We start from the raw sequence: 23721 nt of genomic DNA, 5'->3' as shown, positions 1-23721 counted from the left end.
TGGAGACATCCACTGCTCCCGATAAACGCAGATAATAATTTTCATCAAATATCGTGATTAGTGTTAGGGAAATAGTGTGTTAATCGCTGGATGCACCAGTGCATACGTATTAGACGTATGTTACAAGAATTATTCTACTTAATCATTATTTGACTGGGCGTATAGCCAACGAACGTGTGACCTTATCGGACACACCAAGATATTTGTCGATTCACATTAGCAATCGTGATTATTTGATCGATCTCTATACATTTGGGACGCAAATCAATTCACCGAAGAAATCGTTGTGCCTTCATTCGATTCATTTTTCATATACATAAGCGTTTAAAATTGTGGAGTTTGAGGGCTTTTATATGATACTTTAATTGTTCTTGAAAATATATCCCTTGCGGCCTGTAATTGTGTGAGTGAATTGTCAATGACGAAATTTGAAATGTCGAAAAACCAGAAAAACAGATTATTCTCTTAAAATCCATGAAATTGCCATCCTAAAATGTATGCCTAGTCGGTAAGACTGATGAGCTACGCAAGAATTTTTGGATTGGAATTAATTCGTCTGATTTCATCGACATTTGGCAATCGGCACGTTGAATTTGCCGCGAGAATCACGCGATTACATAAGTGGACCAATGAAACTTCCTCCTTTTTCGCAATATGCAGTTTTTGCTTTACACATTCACTCTTGATACGAGCATCTGCTTATAGTATAAAATGCAGGTATACCTATGTGCAGAGGTACACGGAACTCGGACTGTCGCAGGGTATGCTTAAAAATGTTTCAGGTTTACTGTACCAATAACCGGCCAAGTGAGACTTGGTGTTTCATTTTATGGTAAACTTTACAAATAAAAAATTGGCAATCTTCATCAAAGCTTCCAGAAGAGGTTTCACAATAAAAAATTAAACATCAAGTTGAAATAAGTTCGATTCATGATTCTGAAAAAAAAACCAACTCGTCTATCACTGGGAAAGCCCTAAAATTTTTTCAATCAAAAAAATCAACTCGTTAATCACTGGGAGAGCCCTAAACTGTTTTTGATCAAAAAACATCTTCTCAGATAAAAAGCAGCGTGCGTATAAAAGTAGCCGAGCATTGGTATACAGTTACCTTGTGCATAGGTAAACGCGCAACTGCTGCAGTTCCGCGCTGCTCTCAGTGTATATTATTCGGCGCGCACGAGCTGCCAGAGCAAAAGTCACGCATCGCGGCGAGACTAATACTTCACTAACCCCGACCTATTCGAATAAATATGCAACTCCAATAGAATTAGTTAAAGTCCCCGAGATTCGGCTCATGGTACAGTTAGTTATAAAAGCTGCTCGCGGCCCCGGCGGGCAAAGATATCGCGCGCGCCGCGGCCAATTGTGCGCTGCAAGTGTTGTACATACGAGGCACATACGCATATATACAGTAGAGTGTGTTCTATATAGACCCGAGAGCGCGCGAGAGAGAGAGAGAGAGAAACAGACCAGGGCGTTTTAGTATTCCTCGCGCGCGGTGCGTCATCGTGCGTCAATAGTCGCCTCGGCCAAACGTCTCGCGTATATTCACAAGAATATATACCTATACATTTATTCGGTGCGTATATTGTGGATAAAACGTGTAGGACTGTTGCTCGTCGTTTCGCCGCACGCAGTGATCGCACAGCAGCACACACACACTCTGCCCACCACCGCCGTTCGCGAGTCGTCGTCGTCGTCGTCGTCTACATACCATCTCTCCGCGCTATTTTATAATCCGCAGAAATTGTGTGAGTGAGAGTGCGTGCGTGCGTGTGCTCCGCACGACTCTGTGTGTATGTGCTGTACACATTAGTGCGACTCTGGCTGCTATGTGCCGCATGCTCCTGCTGCCTCGGTATACTTAGTGCAGTGTCGGCGAGGCATACTCCCTGAGACGGTCTCTCACTCCGTTCTCTCGCTCTCTCTCTCTCTCTCTCTCTCTTTCTTTTCTGCGATATGAAAAACAATTTCGTCCGACTGATTATCTGCGACGACGCGTCGTCTTGAGTCCGCAACGAATCTGCAAATATTGTTGTTATTGAATACGCACCGCTGGAAAGTGAGCCTCGGGGGACGACGACGACGACGACGACGACGACGACGACAACAACGAAAGATTCATCCCCCCTGAGGCGAGTTTTGGCGTATACGTATATATATCACTTGAATAGTCTATACTTTCATCGGTGCGTGCGAATGTATCGCGCGTGGACACGGAAACATCCAAAACTGTCGTCCTAGAACGATTACCTTTGAGGTTGGTATATATGCGTATATATGTTGCTATATATGTACACACAGTCCTTCCGCCTACTTTTACATTTACAGCATGTAAGTGTGTGTTAACTTTATGGTGTCTTAACAGTGCTGTCTGCGTCTCTCTTTCTCATTTTGTAACGTATATTACACGTAGTATCGCTATCAGCGCGCTTCCACATGCATCAGGTTGCTATTTTTCCTCTCTGTCTCTCTCTCTCGCTCGCTCGTTCGATTTCCCGCTCGATGTTTTTCGCTTCGAACTTATCATTGCTGCAATTTTCGCGACTCCGTTCGTATATGCAGCGATGGCATCGTTTAATCGGCGTATTGTAATGTGCCCCTCTCGATTCAATGTCAAACATCTGTGCCTTAATATACCGACTCGTATTATTGTCATATCAATCGCCGCTCGTAACGCACACGTACGGAGCACTGATGCTTGCATCGCTCTGCTTCAGCATTTGTCCATTCGCACATCGACAACGAATTACATGCATTAGTCGTGTTTACGTTAATGATACTTTTTTTCTCCCGCCCATGCCTTCGCGATGCGTGAACTCTAACGTCTCGTGTGTCCAAGATCTGTGTTGGTTTAGAAGTGCGTATATTGATAAATTGGAATTATGTATGGTATGTATGCACGCTTCTCATGCTCATGTTCAAATACGCACCAAGTATGAATGCATTAAATCGGAGTCTTCGACGAGTCGAAACTCACAAGCGGCACATTTGTCTTCGCTATGTACTACGCTGTTGATTATGAATGCATCTATACATACATACTGTCCTGTGTCTCTTCAGCATGTGCGCTCTCGTATCGTATGCAGTATGCGTGCCATTTATACCTTCAACGATGTTTTGTGATTAAAAAGATCGATATATAATATTAGCGTGTGTGCGCTCGAGCTGCGGTGACACATTTGCGTTGTTGCGTAGAAGGAATAATTAAATTTTCTGCAGAACTAAGGGGTGTGGGTCTTGCTGATATGCCTTGCTGTGCACTGACGGGGTGGAAGTAAATGTTATTTCAAAAATTATTTTACAATGTTTCCTGGCTTTTTTGCATTAAGCAAATGCTATATTAAATGAATATGCAAGAGAAATATATTAAAAATAATAAGTTTGTTGGTAATACCCATGGTACTTCACTACTAACCACAGGAGTTAGCTTTTCTATTAAACTTAATGAATCTAATACTGCAACGCGCAGACAATTGCATATTATTTAACTAGTTCTGCTTCTAGTAGTTTCAACTTGACTGTGCAATTTATTTTCATTGTTTCTCTAGTGTACATTCTTGAAATAAACAAGTTGTTTAAAGCCTATTTTGCCTTTATTTATTTTTAATTTTGTTTGCAGCAGTGAAATTACGTGCTATTTTTGTTTTTTGTTTTATTATTTTTGAAAATGTATATTCTAAAAATTTTAGAGCTATTAACACAATGCATGATTAGTAACAAGCTTGAGTAACTTGCACTGTAACAAAGTAAATGTAATATTTTAGTCTCAGTATGAGCAGCTTAATAAATAAGAACTTTATGTTTCTCCTTTAGTTGTAGCATCCATCAATCATATTTCTTTTGTAATATAATTTATTTTGATACAATTCTAAAATGGATTAAACAGTAACAAATATGAATGGAATAAAGAAAATAATTGAATTTATTGCTATATTTCCTAGTTAGAGTAACTATATATTTATAGCTTAATTTTCTAAAACTTTACTTTCTCTATTTGCTAGATTGTAAAAGAGAACTTAGCACTTTATCTTAGAATTTTTTTAGCTAAAACTTACATTTGCTTTTTTACAGTGTTTACAGTGCTTAAATTGGGTGTATGCATCTATGAGCGTGGATTAAAAGATGGTCCTTGTTTTGAGTCTCTTTGATAATGAAGGCTGAAACCTGACATTCAGAAAATTATCAAGCAGAAGTAAAGTGCAAACAAGCATTAACTCTACCAGAGAATTCAAACTGTCAGCTCATAGAAAATCACTTGATTGTACAGTGCTACGGCAATGGATAACTCAAATAAACGTCAAGCAACAAGGGTTTTCAAAAAATCCAGTCCAAATGGCAAAATTAGTGTATATTTAGGTAAACGCGACTTTGTCGACCACATAGGTCATGTTGATCCCATTGACGGTGTGGTGCTCATTGATCCGGATTATGTGAAGGACAGGAAGGTCTTCGGACACGTTCTGGCCGCATTTAAATATGGCAGAGAGGACCTCGACGTCCTTGGGCTCACATTCCGTAAGGACCTTTATCTGGCCGCAAAACAAATTTACCCAGTGCAAGAGGACTCGACACCGCGCGAACTCACTCGACTGCAAGAGCGTCTTATGAAGAAACTCGGCAGTAATGCCTATCCGTTCAATTTTGAACTGCCAGCGCACTGTCCCGCCTCGGTGACGCTACAGCCGGCGCCCGGCGACACAGGCAAGCCCTGCGGAGTCGATTACGAGCTGAAAGCTTTCGTTGGCGAGCGACAAGAGGACAAGCCACACAAAAGAAACAGCGTAAGACTGGCGATTCGCAAGATCGTTTATGCTCCGTCGAAGCAAGGGGAGCAACCCTCGACCGAGCGAAGCAAAGACTTCGTCATGTCTCCTGGTAAGCTACACCTGGAAGCCAGCCTCGACAAAGAACTGTATCATCACGGGGAAAATATAGCCGTGAACGTGCACGTAGCCAATAACAGTAACCGTACTGTCAAACGAATCAAAGTATCCGTCAGGCAGTTCGCCGACATTTGCCTCTTCTCTACGGCCCAGTACAAGTGCACCGTGGCCGAGGCAGAGAGCGAGATCGGCGTGGCACCGGGTTTTACACTGAGCAAGGTATTTTCACTGAGGCCAACTTTAGCCGACAACAAAGATAAGCGAGGCTTGGCGCTCGATGGGCAGCTCAAACACGAGGACACGAATCTGGCATCGAGCACGATCGTCGCCGATCCGTCGCAGCGCGAGAACCTTGGAATTATCGTGAGGTATCGCGTCAAAGTCAAGCTCTGTTTAGGCGCATTAGCCGGTGAGCTCGTGGCCGAACTGCCTTTTGTTCTTATGCATCCCAAGCCCGACGAAGAGGAGGCCGCTATGAGTCAAAACACATCGCGGACCAGTCCGACGCCCAAGCCCGACGAGAGCACGGCGAACGAGGACGCGAATCTTATACAGCTCGAAGAGGAGGCCGACGGCGACGATATTATTTTTGAAGACTTTGCAAGACTCAGGCTCAAAGGCGAGGATCCTTGACCGCTCGAGGATAATCAAGATTTTTCTATTTAGGCTGGTGCAACGACTTGTTGATTAATTTCATTATTCGTCAATTTTATCATTCTACGTCCAACAAAAGATTGATATTCTACAATAAAAGATGTACGACGCGACTGATGAACGCTCTCGATGCTTTGTAAATTATTTTCTAGTGTGAAAGGGACGTTCAACAAGTTCAGTTTTTAAATGTGTTCTTTCGAGCTTGAAAACTGTCTCTAAAATGGCTCAAAGATATTATTTAAGGATCATTATTGATATCTGTATAAAATTCCATTAGGTTTTATCTTTCAAGTAATTAAAGAAAAAACAATGATTTTTATACTCATACATTGTGCAGTAGCTAAATTATTTATTATACATGTATGGCTTTTTTACTACTAATAATTAATTTTTCATTGTCAAAAGACAAGCAGATGAAATCAAGCACAACTTTGCTGATTTTTGACAACATTGTAATTTTTTTTAGAGTTTTTATCGAAACAAAGTTCTAAGCTGATGAAAAAACTATAGTTTTTCAAATTGATACGCGAGTATCACACAAGAATAATTATTGTGTGCCCAAACATCTTCACAAAATTAATGTACTTGACTAAAACAAAAGAACTTGTTTAATGACATTAAAATTCCAATTTATTAAAGCTTAAATGTCCATTTTTATTCCATCCTAATAATTTCCTTTCGATTTTAAATACATTTTTTATTTAATTCTTATGAATTAATGTGTTGTCTTACAAAGACTAAATACTTGGCAAATATCTAGAAAACATTTTTTTTAGAAATAACTTTTTTAATAGCTTTGAAGTGATCAATACTTTGTTACACATTCTGATTTAAAACAATGGTTATCTATTTTCATTTTTATTGAGAAAATTGTATTAATTTTAATAAGGATACACCTTGGACCTTTGATAATCCAGCAATATCCATGGGTTTTGACTGCTGAACTTCTGTCTATATAATTGTTATTTTACCAACTTGTTATTAATCATAATTTATACTTGTCGTAATAAATTATTCGCAGCTTTTATCATAAATGAAACTTGAACATTTCGATCTTCTCGTTTGACAAGTAAAACCATTTAGGAAAAATATGATAACCGCTAATAATTTCAAGAGCTGTAAGGACATGAACGACATCTGTACTCCAATTTCAGTACTACTAAGTGGCGACTGGGCATTGGGCAAGTGGGCACTGTTAGACTGTAGACAGCTGTAAGTTTATACATCGTGATATACCGTACCTAGTCATAACATCAGTACATCCATATTCTCAGTGAAGTCTGTAGCGAGCTAGGCTCAACAGCTTACACTTCTCTTTCACCGTACACAGTACTCGTACAAATAGTGGAGTACATACTTTTGGAACGAATTTACAGTATTGTATTCGAAGTTGACTTCTGAGTTGCTAAATAGTTAAGTTACAAGTATTACCAGTGTTACAAAAATCGAATTTCTGCATTTAGGCTTGTGATCAAGTTTTTCTTCCCGTCAAGGATAATAAGGTACACTAACGATTACTTCTAAATAATTAAAATGGTTTGAATGATGATATATTTAGAATGTTATGACACATGTTTAAAGTGAGGTTATAATTAGTAATCAAACAAAGTCGAAAATAAAATTAATAGAACGTAAATATTATATACATTAAATAATATGTAAGCCATTGGGCAATTAGTTAGAATTAAGTTTTAAGTGAGGTTATAATTTGTAATGGAGTAAAAGAAAGATTAGTGATATTGTCCAAGCACAATGTGCACAATTGTGCAAGTGTTGTAATTCAAACTCTTAGTAAAAACATGTTTTGAGTAGGATTACAATTGTCTCGTAATAATTATGAGATTGATACTTTTTATAAAAATAAGTTAAAACATTTAAGCATTAAATGCAGCAAAAAGATTATTTAAACCTAGGTTTTAATTAAATCAAATAAAAAACGATATTAATATAATATAAGTACATGGCACATTGTGCACAATGGATATGGTGCATATGGCACATGGTAATATTCAATGTTTTTTGCACAGAAAGTTATGAAAATATTTTAGTTTTATTCCATTAAGTAATAGTATTTTAATATTTGATATTTGTTATTTTTTAATTAATAGTTTTTTTATTTTCATTTTTACAGGTATTTTCATCATGTCTGTCACGAGTAAAGCATTGGCTTCTTTGACCGCTACCTATACAGATTCAGAAGGTGAAGAAGAAGAAACTTTTGAGAATAATTCAAATACTCCTAAAGAATCTGCACCACAAAATGAAGATTATCAAATATCCAACAGTTCTAAATCTGACTCATCTAACACAAATAGTCCAAATAATAGCTTTCCTAACAAAAGTAATAATAGTTTTCCATCAAAAGGACAAAGATTAGTATCATATTTTGATGATACTGTTGTTTCAGATGATGATGAAAATCCTTCATCAAATTCTGATGGAGTTTTATTAAATGGAAAACAGCCTAATGAATTAGCTGATCCACAATCTCCTCATATTCAAGAAGAAGTTATTTCTGATAACGAAGCAGATGCTTATGGAGTGGTAATTCCACCTGAGCCTGCTGTGAAATGTCCATCTGAATTACAAGATAAAATTTTAAATCTCTACAAGAGAATGGAATCAGGTCGTTCAGACATGAATAAAATTATTCAACACAGAAAAGATTTCAGGAATCCATCGATATATGAAAAATTGATACAATTTTGTAGTATCAATGAACTTGGTACAAATTTTTCATCAGATAGATTTGATCCTTTCAAATGGGGTAAAGAATCATTTTATGAAGAGCTTACAAAACAACAAAAAATAGAAATGGAAAAATTAGAAAAAGCAAGAAAAGAAAAAACCAAAATTGAAATTGTATCTGGTACAGCAAAAAGACCAAATCCTACTCCTATCACAGTACTAGATGATGAAGCTAAGAAGAGAAAAAGTAAATGGGATCAAGTATCTTCAAATGCAGCTGGAGCAGGACCTGTATCCAAATTGTCCAGTATATCTCAACCTACTCTCTCTTTAACTTCATCCGGTACTAAAACTACAGTTATATCAGCTTTTGGTTCTTTGCCAAAGAAAAGGCTTTAAAAACGTCTTGTACCTAAAATTAGTTTTATAAAATAGTTCAATGTTTTGGAGTAAGTTATTATTAAATATTGATAGACAAGTGTATATTTTAATTTTAAAATCCATTTATTACATAAGAAATACAGCTTTTAAGTTCTTTAAACAACTCTTATAATTTTTTTTTTTTTTTTTGACAAGTTAATCACAGATTTTAAGTCATCATTGTCTTATGCAAAGATCAAAACAAGTTAATTTCATTGATTGTATTATAATAATTGAAAGTTTTAATTAAAAGTGTTACTTCAGCAGTATAAAAATACAACCAATGACAAAAATTGTTTAAAATTAAGTTTTTTTTAAATCTGTATATTTCTTTTATAAGATTATTGTGAGATATTATATCAGATTATAAATATCTGTTCTGTAAATATATTTTGTAAATATTAATTACACTGTTTACTTATTCAATCACACCTACTACTATCTACCTTAATGAATTAAAATTATGCTATTAAAATTACACTATATTTGATATTTCATTCTTTAATTTGAAGACACTGAGATAATCTTAAAAGTTTTTTTCAACCATATAAATTTTACTTATATGAGTATTAAAATATGAATCATGGCGTTATCAATTTAATTTACAAATTCAGTGTATCCTTTTATGAAAGGTAACCCAGCTTTAACTTTTTTTTGATACTCTACATAATCTTGTCCAAAAAATCTTAGTAAATAAACTTCTTCAGCCATAATTCTTTCATTAAAAAATCTCCATGACATGATTGCATAAGCCAATAAACATACTGGGTTTTGCAATATCAGTTGAGTTCCTATTGACCAATAAAACCATCCAGCATAACTGGGGTGCCTGCAAATGGCATAAACTCCGTGTGTGACTAGAGTATGATTTTTTGCTTTTTTATGTTGTACTATATGATTAAAATTGCGCTCAGCCGTGTAAATGGCTAATTTTCTCATCATTTCTCCGCAAAAACATAGTATAAGTCCAATTAACACAATAAGATGGTTTTGTTTCATTTGTACAAAATAATACCTTTCTATAAAAAATTCTAACCAACTCATTATTGCTGCCCCTACATATGCCGGACTATGGTTTATGAAGAAACTTTTGATATTTACAGCTGCTGGATTTGTGAAAGCGATTCCTAAGTATTCTGTCAAATGAAATGTCGATAATATTGAAACATACATTCCAAAATTTTTCCATGATGGCATTGCTGTGTTGTACATCAAGAGTCCAGAACTGAAAGTGTATCCAAGGAAGACAGCACGGTGTGATATTTGTTGATGTGAGACATTGTAAATTCCTCTAATAAACAAATACGATATCCCATAGTTTAATAAGTGTAGCCATTGAGTATTACTGTACTGTAAGCTATTCAAGTATGGAACAATTAAGTATTCACAAAATGCAAAAGTAACTAGTGCAGCAACAAATGATGTTAATGCTATCCGACCACTTTCATACTTCATGGTAGATTGATTATTTATAAATTCACTTTTATAAAATATATATAGTAATTAAAATTATATCAAATACATAAGAACAAAATTGTAAATCTTCATAGGTGATATTCGTATTTGTTGCACATTAAAAATTCGTCTTAGTTCAATAAGAAGTAAAACGATACATAATATGGTCAAGATGCTTTATAACCTTTGTTTACCATCTGAAACATTACGATTGATGAATTAAAATGATGAATTTTCTTATTTATTTTTATCTCTGCAATGAGTATTATTTCTCACCAAATAAGTTTTAATAAAACTTCATAAATTACTGAAGAAAAAATGACAAATTAACGGCCAATGCATCTCCGAACGTTAGTTTTTTATGTTTACAAACACTGAGCACATTTACTGTATATTACTTTTTAGAATACTTTGCAGAATGAGTATGATTTATATATTCATGAACTCGATAAGTTTTCCGCATTCTATACAGTAATTAATTTATAAAAAAACAATAAATAAACTAATATCACGATACATTTGTAATAATCCTCTCAAAGCTGAATATAATAAGGTGTTAGCCGTCAGCCATGTATAAGCAAAACAACCCATATGCAGATATAATATGAGTATAGGTAGCTCAGCTTGTGTATTGTATTGCTGCAACTTGTGAGCTTTTGCAGTTTTGTGACATATCGCGCGAAATCGTATAGATGGTGACTCTATTCTACTGACAATCGATACGCAGTTGATATCGAACCACAGCGACTTTTCAAAATGTTCGATACTTTTGTTTTGTGCTATATAAATTAATGAAACAATCTTGTAGTCCAAAAAATGTTAATATAATTTTTTTAAACACCAATGTTTTAGTATACGCGGCTAAATACCATTTTATACAACTTAAAATATTTTACGATGGCACATCTTATTTGTATCGATATTTCCTATATCGATATTCCAATATCGTAAAACATTATACAGAATGACTATATATTCGTCTGTCAGGCTAAACTGAGTATTTGCAGTCATATAACATGTTATATTTTTGTGCCCACAGCATGCTAACATCTTTAGACACCAAATCCAATATTCTGACAATCATTTAAATTTCAGTTAACGACACTATGGTCATAAAATTAGCGGGTTTACTATTAAATTAAACTTGAAAACTATTTTGAAATTATTTATTTAGACTTCTTGAATAAAATTTAATTTATTCATTATTCAGGTTAATGTTGTAACCTATTTAAATGTCAATACAAAATGAAACTTCATTGTAAAATGTTTGCTTATCGTTTAAAATATGTGAACAATCTTGTACTATTTCGTGCCTTGAGTACTGAAAAAAAATCAGTCAAAAGTTCAAAAGTTATTAGACAAGAATTTTTAAATTATTTTATTAAACAAAATAATCATGCCTTTGTTCGGTCAAGCCCAGTAATGCCTCTGAATGATCCAACAATTCCTTTTGTAAATGCAGGCATGAATCAGGTAAAAGAATTGTTTTTTTAACAATTAAATCATTTTTTTTATAAGTAATTCAAAAAATTAACAAAACTTTACAGTTCAAAGGTGTTTTGTTGGGTCATCATGATGCACCTGCATTTAGAGTGGCTAATTCTCAAAAATGTATAAGAGTTGGTGGCAAACATAATGATTATGAAACTGTTGGTCTTGACTCTTATCATCATACATTTTTTGAAATGCTTGGTAACTGGTCATTTGGAGACTACTTCAAGGTAATTTTCCAATCATTAATTAATTTTTTCTTTAAAATAAATTCATTGAAAAATTTTAGGAAGATGCTTGTAGATATGCATGGGATTTATTGGTCAATGTTTATGGAATAAAAAAAGAATTTTTATATGTTACTTATTTTGGTGGCAATGAAAAATTTAATCTAAAACCTGATTTGGAATGTAAAGAAATTTGGCTAAACATTGGTGTACCAGAAGATAAAATAATACCTTTCAGTATGACAGAAAATTTTTGGGAAATGGGGCCAACTGGTCCTTGTGGTCCTTGCACAGAAATCCATATTGATCAAGCAATGCAAGGAAAAAATCAAGCTTCTAGGGTCAATAAAGGTCATGATGATGTTACTGAATTATGGAATATTGTATTCATTCAATACCAAAGGTAGACAGCATCTTATAATTTTCATTTCTCTTGATCTTATGTTAAAAATATTTTTGATGATATTCTCAGGCTTACTAATGGACAAATTATTCCTTTACACAAAAAGCATGTTGATACAGGAATGGGTTTTGAGAGACTAGTTACTGTATTGCAAGAAAAACGTTCAAATTATGATACAGATCTTTTTGAACCTTATTTTGATGTAATTTCAAATATTTCTCATGCTCCAAAATATCAAGGATGCTTTGGAAATGCTGATAAAGACAAAATTGATACTGCGTATAGAATATTAGCTGATCATGCAAGAATGGTCACAGTTGCCCTGGCAGATGGAGTGTTACCAGATAAGAAGTTTGTAATGATCTTTACTACAAATCAATAATAAGAGGGCAAAATCAAAATTTTACTGATAATATTGTGTCATTATTTGCAGTCATAAGCTTAGAAGAATTTTAAGGAAAGCAATAGACATTAGTGAAGATGTTTTTAAAAACAGCTCACTTTTATCTGAACTGACAAATCATGTAGCTGATAATCTTGGTGATTTTTATCCAGAAATTCATCAAAATTTGAACAAGGTTTTGAAAACTATTACCATAAATTAAACTTCATCACTAAATGTGTTCTTATTTTGTAATTCATTTGTTTAGATTCAGTATATCATAAAATATGAAGAACAAGTTATGAAATCTGCAAGGCAGGCTGCTTTGAAAAATTGGAAAAAAGTTGTTAATAATAGACCTGAACTTTCTGAAGTACCTGATGCTACTCTACCTGGTTTGAGCGCTGGTTATTATGAACTTCAAAACTTATTAAAATCAAAGTAAGTTTATTTGATCACTAGGAAAAATTTTTTGTACAGATCATGATTTAAATTAGATTAAAATTAAAACGTTTTTTACAGAGCCCAAGTAAATGGCATAACTGGTGAATTTGCTTTTAAATTGTATGACACATATGGATTGAATGTAGAAACAATTTCTAAACTAGCTGAAATTGAATCAATTCCTTTTGACCCAAATAATTTTAAAATGGCTTTAGAAAAAGCTAAAAAACAATCTCGGCTTGATACACATAAAACAGATGATGAAATTATTTCAGAATATTCTTTAGATTTATTGGAATCAGGAAATATATCAAAAACTGATGATTCATTTAAATACGATTATTCTTACAATGGAAAAGAATACCAATTTCCAATTATCAAGAGCAAACTCATGGGAATAATAATCAATGGTATACATATTATTTATTATTTTTCATACAAGTGGCCCAAAAGTTACTATTTCCCTCTCCCTGTGTAAAACAAGATAAGTGATTTTTGGGCCACTGGGTATGAAATATGGTACACAGGCTTAAACTGGGAACAAAGCAAACCCCGGAGCTCATGCTTATTGGTAAATTGCGCTGCTGAGTATTGGCCAATGCGCTTGCTCTGGGACTTATCTGTTTTCCCTGGCCTATGGTAGTAATATACTCTTTCTCACAGGTGAAAATTAATTTTTATTGTAGGTAATTTAATTTCTCAACCTGAACCTTCTCTAAAAGTGGATGAAAGTCAAGCAGTTGTTGAAGCCACTGTTACTAGCAGTGGTAATATTGTTGAGAAAAGTTCAGTTGTGAATGCTGATACTGAAGTTGGTGTTATATTGGATCGAACCTCAGCATATTCATCAGCTGGTGGTCAAATATCAGATAAAGGCCACATACAAATAAAAAATCTCCTTTTTAAATTTGACTATGTAAAGAAAATACGTGGCTATCTGATTCATGTTGGACACTTTGTTGATTGGGAAGGAGTGTAAGTAATTAGAAAAAAAATTTGAACTGGAAGTTTTGTGAACATTATTTCTATTTTAGAGATCCTGATCAAGAGTTAAGGGTTGGTGATGATTGTTTAATATCAATTAATGAAGAAAGACGTTTAGGGGCGATGAGACATCATACAGCTGCACATTTACTAAACGCATCTTTAAAAAAAATACTTCCGGTTGTAGGTCAAAGAGGAAGTTGTGTAAGTGATAATGGGTTAGATTTTGAGTGCAGTACCTTTGGGAAAAAATTAACACTTAAGGAAGTTATTGAAATTGAAAATTATATTAATGAAACTATCAAAGCAAACGTCACTGTAAAAACGAAAACGGTTAATCTGTTACAAATGCTCAAAGAAAATAATCTCACAGTTATTCCTGGAGAAGTTTATCCTGAAAATGGAATTAGAATAGTAGAGATAAACAGCGAAATTTTGAATTCAAAGTAAGATTTTTAAATGATAAAACAATTTCAATTATATTAAAAACTTTCATTTTATATATGATTTAAATTTAATTACAGAGAAGCTTGTTGTGGAACTCACCTTCATAAAACTGGAACTTTGGAGGACTTTTGCATCGTAAATTTAAAATCTCAAGGAGCATCTAGCATTTATTTGAAAGCTTTAACTGGACCTGCAGCTACTTTAGCTAAATTATCTGGTGAAAACTTAAAAGATAGAATTTTTAAGTATGAAAATATACTTAAATCCAACAAAGTTGATTTAAAAGATTTGGAATTAAAAATACTCAGTGAGAGGCAAAAACTACTAGACAAAAACAAAAGAGTGAAACTTCCTTACGTAATAGTACAGCAGAGTTTGATACAATTAGAAAATTTGTTAAAAATAATAAAAAGTGAAGCTAAAGGCATAAGGAGGTGGGTAATGTTGAATATGGAAAAACCGATATTTTGAAAAGATTCTTAAATTTTCAATTTTTAGGAGTAGTATTGAAGAAGAAATTAAAAAATTACTTGATTCTTCATCTTTACCCTTTGTTGTGCATTTTTTGCAACCAAATAACGCAACTTTAGAGAATGTATCGTTGAAAAATATTATTAAACTTTGTCCTCCAACAACTCCAGTTTTTGTAATCATTCATTGCGACAATAAAATAAAGGCTCGATGCGTTGTACCGCCGGTAAATATGAACCTTCATTTTATAATTTTTAAATTTTAATTAATTTCATATTAATTTCTCTGTTATTGTATAGCATCTGCAATCAAATGAATTTAATGCCAAAATTTGGATGGAAGAAGTTTTGCGAATCTTTCAAACCAAGGGTAGCACGTTCAGAGACGATGATCCCCAGTATGCATACAATATGTCACCTACACATATATCAAATGATAACTTCAAGTCACTAATCGATAAAGCAATATCTAGTGCAACTAAATTTGCATCAATGTATATAAAATCCGAAAAATAAACCAAAAGAATAATGCAGATTTTGTTAAAAACTGTTAATAGACTTTGTTTAATATATGTTACAAATATTTGTTCTAAAAACATAATATATGCAGAGCAACAAATTAATTGGATACTGTACATAGGTAGACTGATAATTCTGTACATAACTGTGCATAATCTTATGTACTACGATTTTTTCGAAGAAATTTGATTGTTATAAAATATCCTCAAAGCCTGCCACTGAGCTTTGTGAAGCAGAATATGTTGTCGTTTTTCGCGCATAAAGTCAACTGCCTCTTCAGGAGTCCAACCATTTTTCTGAAAGAAAGTAACAATGATAATAAATAAATATAATTGTTAATAATGCATAAAATTACAAAAAACGAATTGTGTATCAATGAGGAACCTACCATCATTAAGTAACATCCAACAAGTGTAGCACTTCGAGTTCTACCTGCTTTACAATGGACGTAAACTGTAGGATTTTTTTCATTAACTTGATTTGTTTTCATATTTCTAAATTCATTGATGAAATTTACGCCTCTAACTAATTTTTCTGGGCAAGGTGTTTCAAATATATCGGTCGTTGATAGTTGCAAAAATTTTACGTTGTGTTTTTTCCATTCCTGTTGACAGATTTTTCAAAACTAATTTTATATTTATTTATCGAAAAAGTTAATCGAAAATTTAAAATTGTAAAGATACATTTCGTGTTAGTTGACGATGAATTTATCACATGTGTACAGAGCGGCCAATAATTAAGGCAAGAAAAAACCGTTATTTCGCGAAAATGTAGTAATTATAATGTACCGTGCGAATTCATTGAATTGTACATCTATTTCAAAAATTAAATAACTCCAGAAACCGGTATCATGGCGCAACATCTAGACTACTATTTGAAGTATTTTTAACTATTCAAATTAAAATTCTTTTAATTTGAATAAATTTCTCATCTTTTTCTCCCAAAACTCACTATTCTTCAATAATAAGTAATTCAAAATGGGTAAGCCGAGAAACGGCAGATCAGTACATCGCGGAATATTATGAAGTTGAATAAATATTCAAAGCAAACTCAATTCAATTCAAAATTTTTCAATCTGATACTTCATTTTTGAAGAGTGAACATTTGATTATTATTGAATAAACAATGAAAACAGATGCTTTTGCGTAATTTTATTTTACGAATTGTTTATAACTCGTGACCGATTTATCGTACGAAAAATTGATAAGAGTTATTTTTTTCACAATGAAAAACGTGTTTTTTATCAAATGTTATACCTGATCACGTAAATTTTTTTCGAAAAAATGTGTATATAAACTTCAAAATTATATTCATAATATTTAAAGACCTACCTCTCCCGAGTTTGAAAGCCACCATAATTCGTAATCTTCATTCATTGAGACGACTCCTTTGACGTTTTCTTCTTGGACTAACTATTTATTCATTAATTAAATAATTGTTTTAATTAACACGAGAAAAAAGTATTTGCAAAGAAATTTAAAATGAATCATACCTGTTTGGTCATGGTTCTAAATGGGAGAGCTCCCAAAATGACAGTTTCATCAATGCGATCGTACCATCGTCGGGTAGACACTTTTTCCATAAAAATATTGTACAGCAATGTGGGATAAAAAGTAACTCTGGCAAACATTGTACCTGCAAAATTATTTTTACATCAGGTTTATTGAATTCGCGTGAAATTTGTTTTTGGATTTACAATTAATTTAATTTCCTGGAGAAAATCGTATGATTGTGTTAAATTATTTTGCACAAATAAAAATGTATAGCTCTCCAAAAAATATTACATGCTCTGACAATCAAAGAAGAAGTAAAACTGAGTACAGTGAAAGTTCAGAAAAGTAAGCTAAAGTTAAAGTCTCTTTATTTGAAGGAGGGGGAAGTTTAAAGTGGGACTCTTCTGTGAAAGAAGTGGGGGCAAACAATTATATGCCTATTAATCATGCACACTTTTCAAATTTTAATATCAATGGAATTTAATATTAATGATGTCAATATTTGACACGACCTTCATTTTGCAGCATTTGAGTATGAAGAGAATTATTCATATTGTCAACGTCAAAATCTTTTTTAGTATGACATAAAAAACTGTTTTAGTTAGAGATTACTTTACCTTTAATGCTAGTAATAAATGAAAAATTTTTTCTAGTTAAATTTTGAATTTATTTACATATATTACATGGAGATCTGTTTGTGTGAGACATGGTTTATCATAGACATCAATCATAGACAGTTTATCATAGATATCATATATTCTTATCATAGATATAAAGTCTACAATTTTTTTAAGAAGTATATCATAATGGCCTCAAGATTTATTATTTTTCAGTAACGTATTCAAAAATTTAATCATCATCCGATGTTAAAATATCTCTGTCCAAGCAGTATAGACCTAATTCACCACTTCTAAAAGCTCTGATAAAAGAAAGAGCAGCAGAATTAAAATCTGGTCTTGCAACAATTCGCCCTAAAGTAACATCTTTTCTCTTCAGAACTTTCTTTTCTTTAACAGCTAGTTGTATCAGAACTTCCATAATATCATCAGTTGGTTCTTTCAATTGTAATTTTTCCACGTATTCAAATCTTTTGTTTTTATTTAACCAAAACAATAAATAATCAGCAATTACTTCAGGACCAACTAGATGATCTTGAGAGCAACCTACTAGTGCAAGTTTAAAGCCAGTGATAGCATCTTTAACATTTGGTGGTAAAATTCCTGGTGTGTCTAATAAATATACTAGAGGATCTTCAGATATTTTAATTTTAGTCATCACAGATCTAGTGATACCTGCTACTCCTCCAACTGCAGCTGCTTTAGATTTTCGTAAGTGTGTACTTCGTAATCTATTAATCAATGAGGATTTACCTACATTAGGAACTCCTATAACCATAACACTATAATCTTTTTCTTCAGAACGATTGAATCGATCAGAATTAGCAATCAAATTTTGCATTAAAGGTAGAATTTTTTTTGACTCTTTGCATGATTCATCTTTTAAATTAGTTTGAAGAATATTTTGTATGCCTTCTTTGCGTAATATATTTAAGGCTGGGGCCATGTAGGTTTTATCAGCTAAATCAATTTTATTAAGGACAAAAATGTGTGGTTTTAATCCCAATAAGGTTTTTTTAAAATCTGCATAACGACCTGATATTGGTATTCGTGAGTCATGCACTTCAATTATACAGTCAACATTTTTTAATTGTTTTTCCATTTGTTTCACTCCTTTTCCCATGTGGCCAGGAAACCATCTAAGCACATCTTTGTTAGAAACTTTAAATACTTCTCGAAAACTTGCTACTTTACCTCCAAAAACATTAGCCATTTTTTTCTCTTGAAAAGATTGACAGATCACGTAATTTCAACTTTTGCAAACTTTGAGATTTTCTTCAACGTCGGTGAAAATTTGACATTCTACAAATTAAACAAATGGTATAATTAACACCAATAATGCAACGCATGCAGCAGAGTACATAAGCAACTAGTATCAATTTAGAATGGAACTAACATTAACTTAACCTAAATTAGAAAATAACAAATTAGAGAAGTCAATATTTCACAAAGCTGAGAAATTTACAAGAAATGATAAATAGGGCTAAATATTTGTTTCGATTCCACAACTAATTGCATTTGGTACTTAAAATGTTTCCGATTAAATTATACGTCCCGCTGTTGCAAGGTGAGGTAAATAAGAAAAAAGAGTTTAATTTTACTGTAAAACATAAACAAAAAAAAGTATTCAGGAATTGTTAAGCTGCATTATTACTTACTTTTTAATTAAATTTTTCTAAAGATTTTTTTCTGGACTGTTTTATAATCTTAGTTCTTCAACCGGCTTGGCAGACGTAAAAAAAGTAGAGTGTATCAAGTTGTACCAATTCAAGTGCCTATCTGCTAGCTCAGAATTTGTCTCACTTCGCCTACACGCACATGTGGAAATGCGCTCAAAAATCAAATAAAGCGTAATTGACATCTAACATCGAAATTAACTAAAAAACTATAACTATATACAAAAACTAAAAATGTTATTTAAAAAATTATCTGTTCGTACAATAACGTTATAATTCATTGAATTGGAAGTAATTAAGCGATTTGCTCGGTTTAAACAACTTTTTAGTTAGATTATGAAACGTTTTTTATGAGAAACTCAAAAAATTAACATGGAAACATATCAAGGGAGCGAGCGAGTCATGTTCGGCAATGAATTCAGATGGCAAGAAAGTTTTTCGCTTTCAATTTTCATACTCCCACGCAAAGTTTGCACATCGCACGTTTGCACGCAGTACATAGAGTCAGTAGCGGCGCATGTATCAGTTTGGCAGCTGCTGAGTGTTTTATACCTATATACGTATGAAGTAGTGTATGTGTGTGTACGTATCGCGCAAAGAGCTGTTTTTGCTATAGGATTACACACGCGCGCACACACATGCATATGAATAAGTACGTCAATGCGTGCGCGAGATTATAGTCTCTACTACCGTGGCTCTGTATGTGACGACTCGGGCCAGTGACAGAAAAACAGCAGCAGCTGCTGCTCTCTCAGACTGCGCGAGAGCTGTGCTGTGTTGTGTTGCGTATGTAGGTATATTTATATACATATATAGGTGCAGGTATAAGCAGTCTACGCAGAGAGCCTCGATCTCGCGAGTTCTTGGCCACATAACAATAGCTCAACGAGTGTCGTTGTCAGTGTATACATTGGCACACATTAGATCGCGAATACAAAGTATCGGGCCGATACAAAGGATACACGCGTGGATGCAATGGCTCGGATACTGGCTGCGTTATCGTCATTGACGACCTAATTGTCAGTGCTGGTGGAGAAGTGAATGGTGCGCGTTATACATTATAACGAGCGGATAACCGCGAGAGCAGCGCGCGCTCGAGACTAGACACTACACGTCTACGAAGAGCCTTCGTATAGTTTGTTCAGTGGATCGTTGAGCCCAGCGCACCACGTAGCGGAGCGTGTGCTCGGCGCTCAAGGAGAAATAATCATAGCACCTCGACAATCGTTTGGCACATTTCGTCAGCCTTTGATGCGGCTGGAGGAAGAAAAGGTAGTCGCAAACGACGACGACGACGACGACGAAGAGGACGAAGATTTAGCTGTTGATCTCGTTGTAAATAGAGGGTATCAGCCGATGAGTGACAGCAGACGAGTTGTGCGCGTTGCCGACGTTGTACTGCTGCAGCAAGTAGGAGCTGCTCGTCGTTGTGCGGAAGGAGCCAGCGCGAGCGATAGCCGCGTTCTAGCGCTCGCAGCGAGGAGGAGGACGAGACAGCAGCACTCGGAGCCTCGTCGGGCCTCGAGACTGTCAGGATGGCGACCACCACGAGCAGCTGCTGCTCCGAGGGCTCGTCGTGTCACGCGCCGGCCGACTTCACCCTGTCCGCGGAGCTCGACGACGAGGCCCACGAGCGCCCGGCCAATCTGCTCAAGTGCCCGCTCTGTCGCAATGGCCGTAAGAACTTTTACTGCAGGCAGTGCGTGCAGAACGGCGAGTTCTTGCACACGATATCGCTCTTTTGCGAGAAGTGAGTACTAAGACTTTACTTTGACAATTGCTATACTTGTCCGAGCTTCTCTGTGTGGCTTTCTTTGTTTTTTTTTTGCTCCCCTTTGCTCGCGCAGTGCAGACACTGTTTACGATGTTCATTTACTGATTACGCACGTAATTATAGTTCGACCGACTACTGTCAGTGCACAATGCCCGCTTTTTATGAGTGTTTTTTATTACTACTTTTTTTTTAATGCATGTTCTTACCATCTGCAAATTCGAGAAGATCGAATTATTTGTATCACAGCTCCAGGTTCTGTGATAAGCAGCAGCGCTTGGCACGATTAAAAACCGCCCGAAATCAGCTGGAAGAAAGATGCACGAGAGCGATGGAAAAACGTAAACAACGCGACGAACTGGTGAGCCTAAATGATTTAATTTCCACGTATTTTCACGTATACCATTTTCGTGTCATATGATTACCATAATTCGTGCTTTTCTTCTAGATTTGCGATATAAGTGCTTGTAAAGAAAGATTAAGGCAGCTTCAAAACATTCAAAAAGAAACAAAACAAAATATAAATCGAGGTAATCATCGTCTTGTTTCTGCGTGAACGCTGTCTGTCATAAATCTTACAATTAATCATTATTTTTTATAGGAAACCAGCGTCTCAGCGTTTTGAAGGAAAATAACTCGCAATTAGATTTAAAAATGCCTAAGCACGAAGAACAAATCGAAAAATTACGGAAACGCGTCACTGAATTAAAAGTCAAGCAAGAGAGGCAAAAAGAATCTGTGGAGAAAAAGAGGTTGCAGTTAAAGAAAGCCATTAGAATAGCTGCAAAGCAATTAATTGAGTACATATTTCCCCTTAGTCAAGTTGACCCAAGTGAATGGTATAATCTTAAATTTCCCATAAAACATTACCATTAGTTGAAGCAAATTTTTACCAATTTTTTTCTCTGATAGCTTGAATAAAAGTGAAGATGAAGGATCATGTACAGACATGATTGCTTTTGCTCTAGCTGATGCATCTGGAACTTCATATGTTAGGGGTAAATGGATCAATGACACAGAAAATAGCTTGGAACTACATCATCGTATTGTGGCTCCTACTTTGCCTGGATCTGGAGATTACAGTGCTTACAGTCTGTGGGGTATGATAATATATTTTATAATTTTATAGAATTATGTGAACCTTATATTAACTAATGTCTCAATTTTTCCAGTTGCTCAAAACAAAGACAGTGTTCCAGGTGGGAATAAAGAAAATGCCATGCACAATCCTGCTTACAACATCACATCAGCACTAGCATATGCTGCACAACTTGTTAATGTTCTAGCTCACTACTTAAATGTCAGACTTCCATATAAACTTGCTTATGGGTGAGAATCTAAAAGTGTATTTCGAGTCTTTTTGAGAACTAAATTAAAAAATATAAAATAATAATAATAATTCAATTTGCAGAGAATTTTATGGCAGTGAAATGTCTGATCAAAAATTTGCTCGCAAAGTAGCTAGATTAAATAGCAATATATTACACCTTTGCTTTTCACAAAATACTGAAACATCTGTTTTACATCCAATGCATACTTTACAAAACTTGATTCATCTACTGAATACCGACATAAGTGACCTGGGAAGGTAATAAATGACAAAAAAGGTTTTTATTTATTTTTTAAAATTTCATTATTGTTAAAATTTTTTTCAGAATTGGACCTATTGAAGTTGACCCAAATTTAATGGCACAATTCAATAGTCAACTAGCTCAAGATTTAGAAAACAGTGATGACTCTGCATCTGATGAAGAAGAAGATGCTTTCAACTGGGAATGGGAAGCTGTAAGAAAATCAAATCTTTTTTTAATCACTATTCATTTACAAGCTAAAAAATTATGACCTGATAACAAACAATTGAAAATTTTCCAGGTTCCAAATGTTGCTTGTCCTGAAATGGTAGTTCCTATTCCAGGAGGCATGACTAGCCAACAGTCTGCAAGTATGCAAGTTAATCAAAGTGTAGCAGGTGGTTTAGTGACAAGTGCAGCTGCAAGTATTGCATCTATATGGAGAGGTTGGACTACCAACAAATAGCATGAATTCAATTTTTTTACTTTGCGTTTTAAGTGCAGTCAGAAATATATATATATATAATCTATATATATATAATCTATATATTTCTATTTAATTATATATATAGGATATATAAATATGTTAATTGTTAATGAATTTTTTTTTAATAAAACCACGAAGGTATTATGTACCTGTTAGACAAGTTTTGTACTGAAATTCATCTTAACTAACGAATAATTTTTTGACATTTTTTATGTTCATCTTCATATTTTTTTTATGTAAGAACTGTAGTAATAAATTAAGTCCATAAAATTTTGTTTCTAATAATTTTATGTGTAAAAATTTGCAATTTTTCATCAGTATAAAGTTTATATTACATAGCTACATAGACAAATGATATTAATGTAAAAATATTGGTTATAAATACAAATCAATTGGTCTCATTAGTTAATAAATATAAAATTAATTGAATGATTATGAAGAGTAATTTGTAATGTCATTTTTATATTTTGAATAATTTTAAGGTTTAGCCTGAGAATGTGATGAATGAAACATGTGTGAAATAAGTGCTATTTATAGTAGTATAGAATACCAACGTACGAATATTCTATGCAGTTTATATCGGCTCAAATTGAATAATGTTACACAATAAAATCTAGATAGGTAAAATAATAAATG

General features: G+C 34.0%; 7 protein-coding genes across 10 annotated transcripts; 4 read left to right on the top strand and 3 right to left on the bottom strand.

Moving 5' to 3' along the window:
- The first annotated feature begins 1508 nt into the window (after window positions 1-1508).
- On the top strand, window positions 1509-6185 carry LOC106652319 (beta-arrestin-1). Of its 2 annotated transcripts, none has more exons than XM_014371205.2 (2): window positions 1509-2260; window positions 4075-6185. In XM_014371205.2, the coding sequence occupies exon 2, from the start codon at window positions 4281-4283 to the stop codon at window positions 5517-5519; it is 1239 nt and encodes a 412-aa protein (XP_014226691.1). In that variant the 5' UTR covers window positions 1509-2260; window positions 4075-4280; the 3' UTR covers window positions 5520-6185. The 2 variants fall into 2 exon arrangements, with proteins under 2 accessions (XP_014226691.1, XP_014226692.1); XM_014371206.2 differs by lacking the exon at window positions 1509-2260 and adding an exon at window positions 2295-2892.
- A 246-nt stretch (window positions 6186-6431) lies between these two features.
- Window positions 6432-9053, top strand: LOC106652320 (SAP30-binding protein). The gene is made up of 3 exons (XM_023459249.1): window positions 6432-6915; window positions 7004-7042; window positions 7672-9053. The coding sequence occupies exon 3, from the start codon at window positions 7683-7685 to the stop codon at window positions 8625-8627; it is 945 nt and encodes a 314-aa protein (XP_023315017.1). The 5' UTR covers window positions 6432-6915; window positions 7004-7042; window positions 7672-7682; the 3' UTR covers window positions 8628-9053.
- A 97-nt stretch (window positions 9054-9150) lies between these two features.
- Window positions 9151-10887, bottom strand: LOC106652321 (protein-S-isoprenylcysteine O-methyltransferase). Its single transcript, XM_014371211.2, has 2 exons — window positions 10380-10887; window positions 9151-10300 (listed from the first exon to the last, which is right to left on the bottom strand). Exon 2 carries the CDS (start codon window positions 10101-10103, stop codon window positions 9246-9248), a length of 858 nt encoding a protein of 285 aa, XP_014226697.1. The 5' UTR covers window positions 10104-10300; window positions 10380-10887; the 3' UTR covers window positions 9151-9245.
- A 214-nt stretch (window positions 10888-11101) lies between these two features.
- Window positions 11102-15485, top strand: LOC106652287 (alanine--tRNA ligase, mitochondrial). Its single transcript, XM_014371150.2, has 12 exons — window positions 11102-11576; window positions 11651-11824; window positions 11884-12224; window positions 12294-12575; window positions 12658-12802; window positions 12875-13047; window positions 13129-13460; window positions 13737-14025; window positions 14085-14480; window positions 14559-14915; window positions 14980-15178; window positions 15252-15485. Exons 1-12 carry the CDS (start codon window positions 11349-11351, stop codon window positions 15465-15467), a joined length of 3132 nt encoding a protein of 1043 aa, XP_014226636.1. The 5' UTR covers window positions 11102-11348; the 3' UTR covers window positions 15468-15485.
- Window position 15486: 1 nt separating this feature from the next.
- On the bottom strand, window positions 15487-19496 carry LOC106652290 (phosphatidylglycerophosphatase and protein-tyrosine phosphatase 1). 3 transcript variants are annotated; one of them, XM_014371158.2, is made up of 6 exons: window positions 19239-19492; window positions 18775-18882; window positions 16963-17105; window positions 16802-16882; window positions 15859-16074; window positions 15487-15766 (listed from the first exon to the last, which is right to left on the bottom strand). In XM_014371158.2, exons 2-6 carry the CDS (start codon window positions 18791-18793, stop codon window positions 15635-15637), a joined length of 591 nt encoding a protein of 196 aa, XP_014226644.1. In that variant the 5' UTR covers window positions 18794-18882; window positions 19239-19492; the 3' UTR covers window positions 15487-15634. The 3 variants fall into 3 exon arrangements, with proteins under 3 accessions (XP_014226644.1, XP_014226646.1, XP_014226645.1); XM_014371160.2 differs by lacking the exon at window positions 18775-18882 and having other exon boundaries at window positions 19239-19496; XM_014371159.2 differs by lacking the exons at window positions 18775-18882; window positions 19239-19492 and adding an exon at window positions 17167-17267.
- On the bottom strand, window positions 17601-18769 carry LOC111693740 (mitochondrial GTPase 1; the record flags this gene model as incomplete). The annotated part of the gene is made up of 1 exon (XM_023459283.1): window positions 17601-18769. A coding segment is annotated over one exon (957 nt), but the record flags the coding sequence as incomplete, so codon positions are not given.
- Window positions 19497-20001: 505 nt separating the features above from the next.
- LOC106652288 (beclin 1-associated autophagy-related key regulator) lies at window positions 20002-23103 on the top strand. Its single transcript, XM_014371151.2, has 9 exons — window positions 20002-21006; window positions 21256-21388; window positions 21476-21557; window positions 21629-21866; window positions 21940-22127; window positions 22200-22356; window positions 22439-22615; window positions 22683-22812; window positions 22900-23103. The coding sequence occupies exons 1-9, from the start codon at window positions 20792-20794 to the stop codon at window positions 23062-23064; spliced, it is 1485 nt and encodes a 494-aa protein (XP_014226637.1). The 5' UTR covers window positions 20002-20791; the 3' UTR covers window positions 23065-23103.
- The last annotated feature ends 618 nt before the right edge of the window (window positions 23104-23721 follow it).

Source organism: Trichogramma pretiosum, unplaced genomic scaffold (assembly GCF_000599845.2).
Source record: "Trichogramma pretiosum strain Unisexual culture from Peru unplaced genomic scaffold, Tpre_2.0 scaffold31, whole genome shotgun sequence".
Lineage (NCBI taxonomy): Eukaryota > Metazoa > Arthropoda > Insecta > Hymenoptera > Trichogrammatidae > Trichogramma > Trichogramma pretiosum.
The sequence above is the reverse complement of the archived record's forward strand: the minus strand, read 5'-3'. Positions and strand labels throughout refer to the sequence as shown.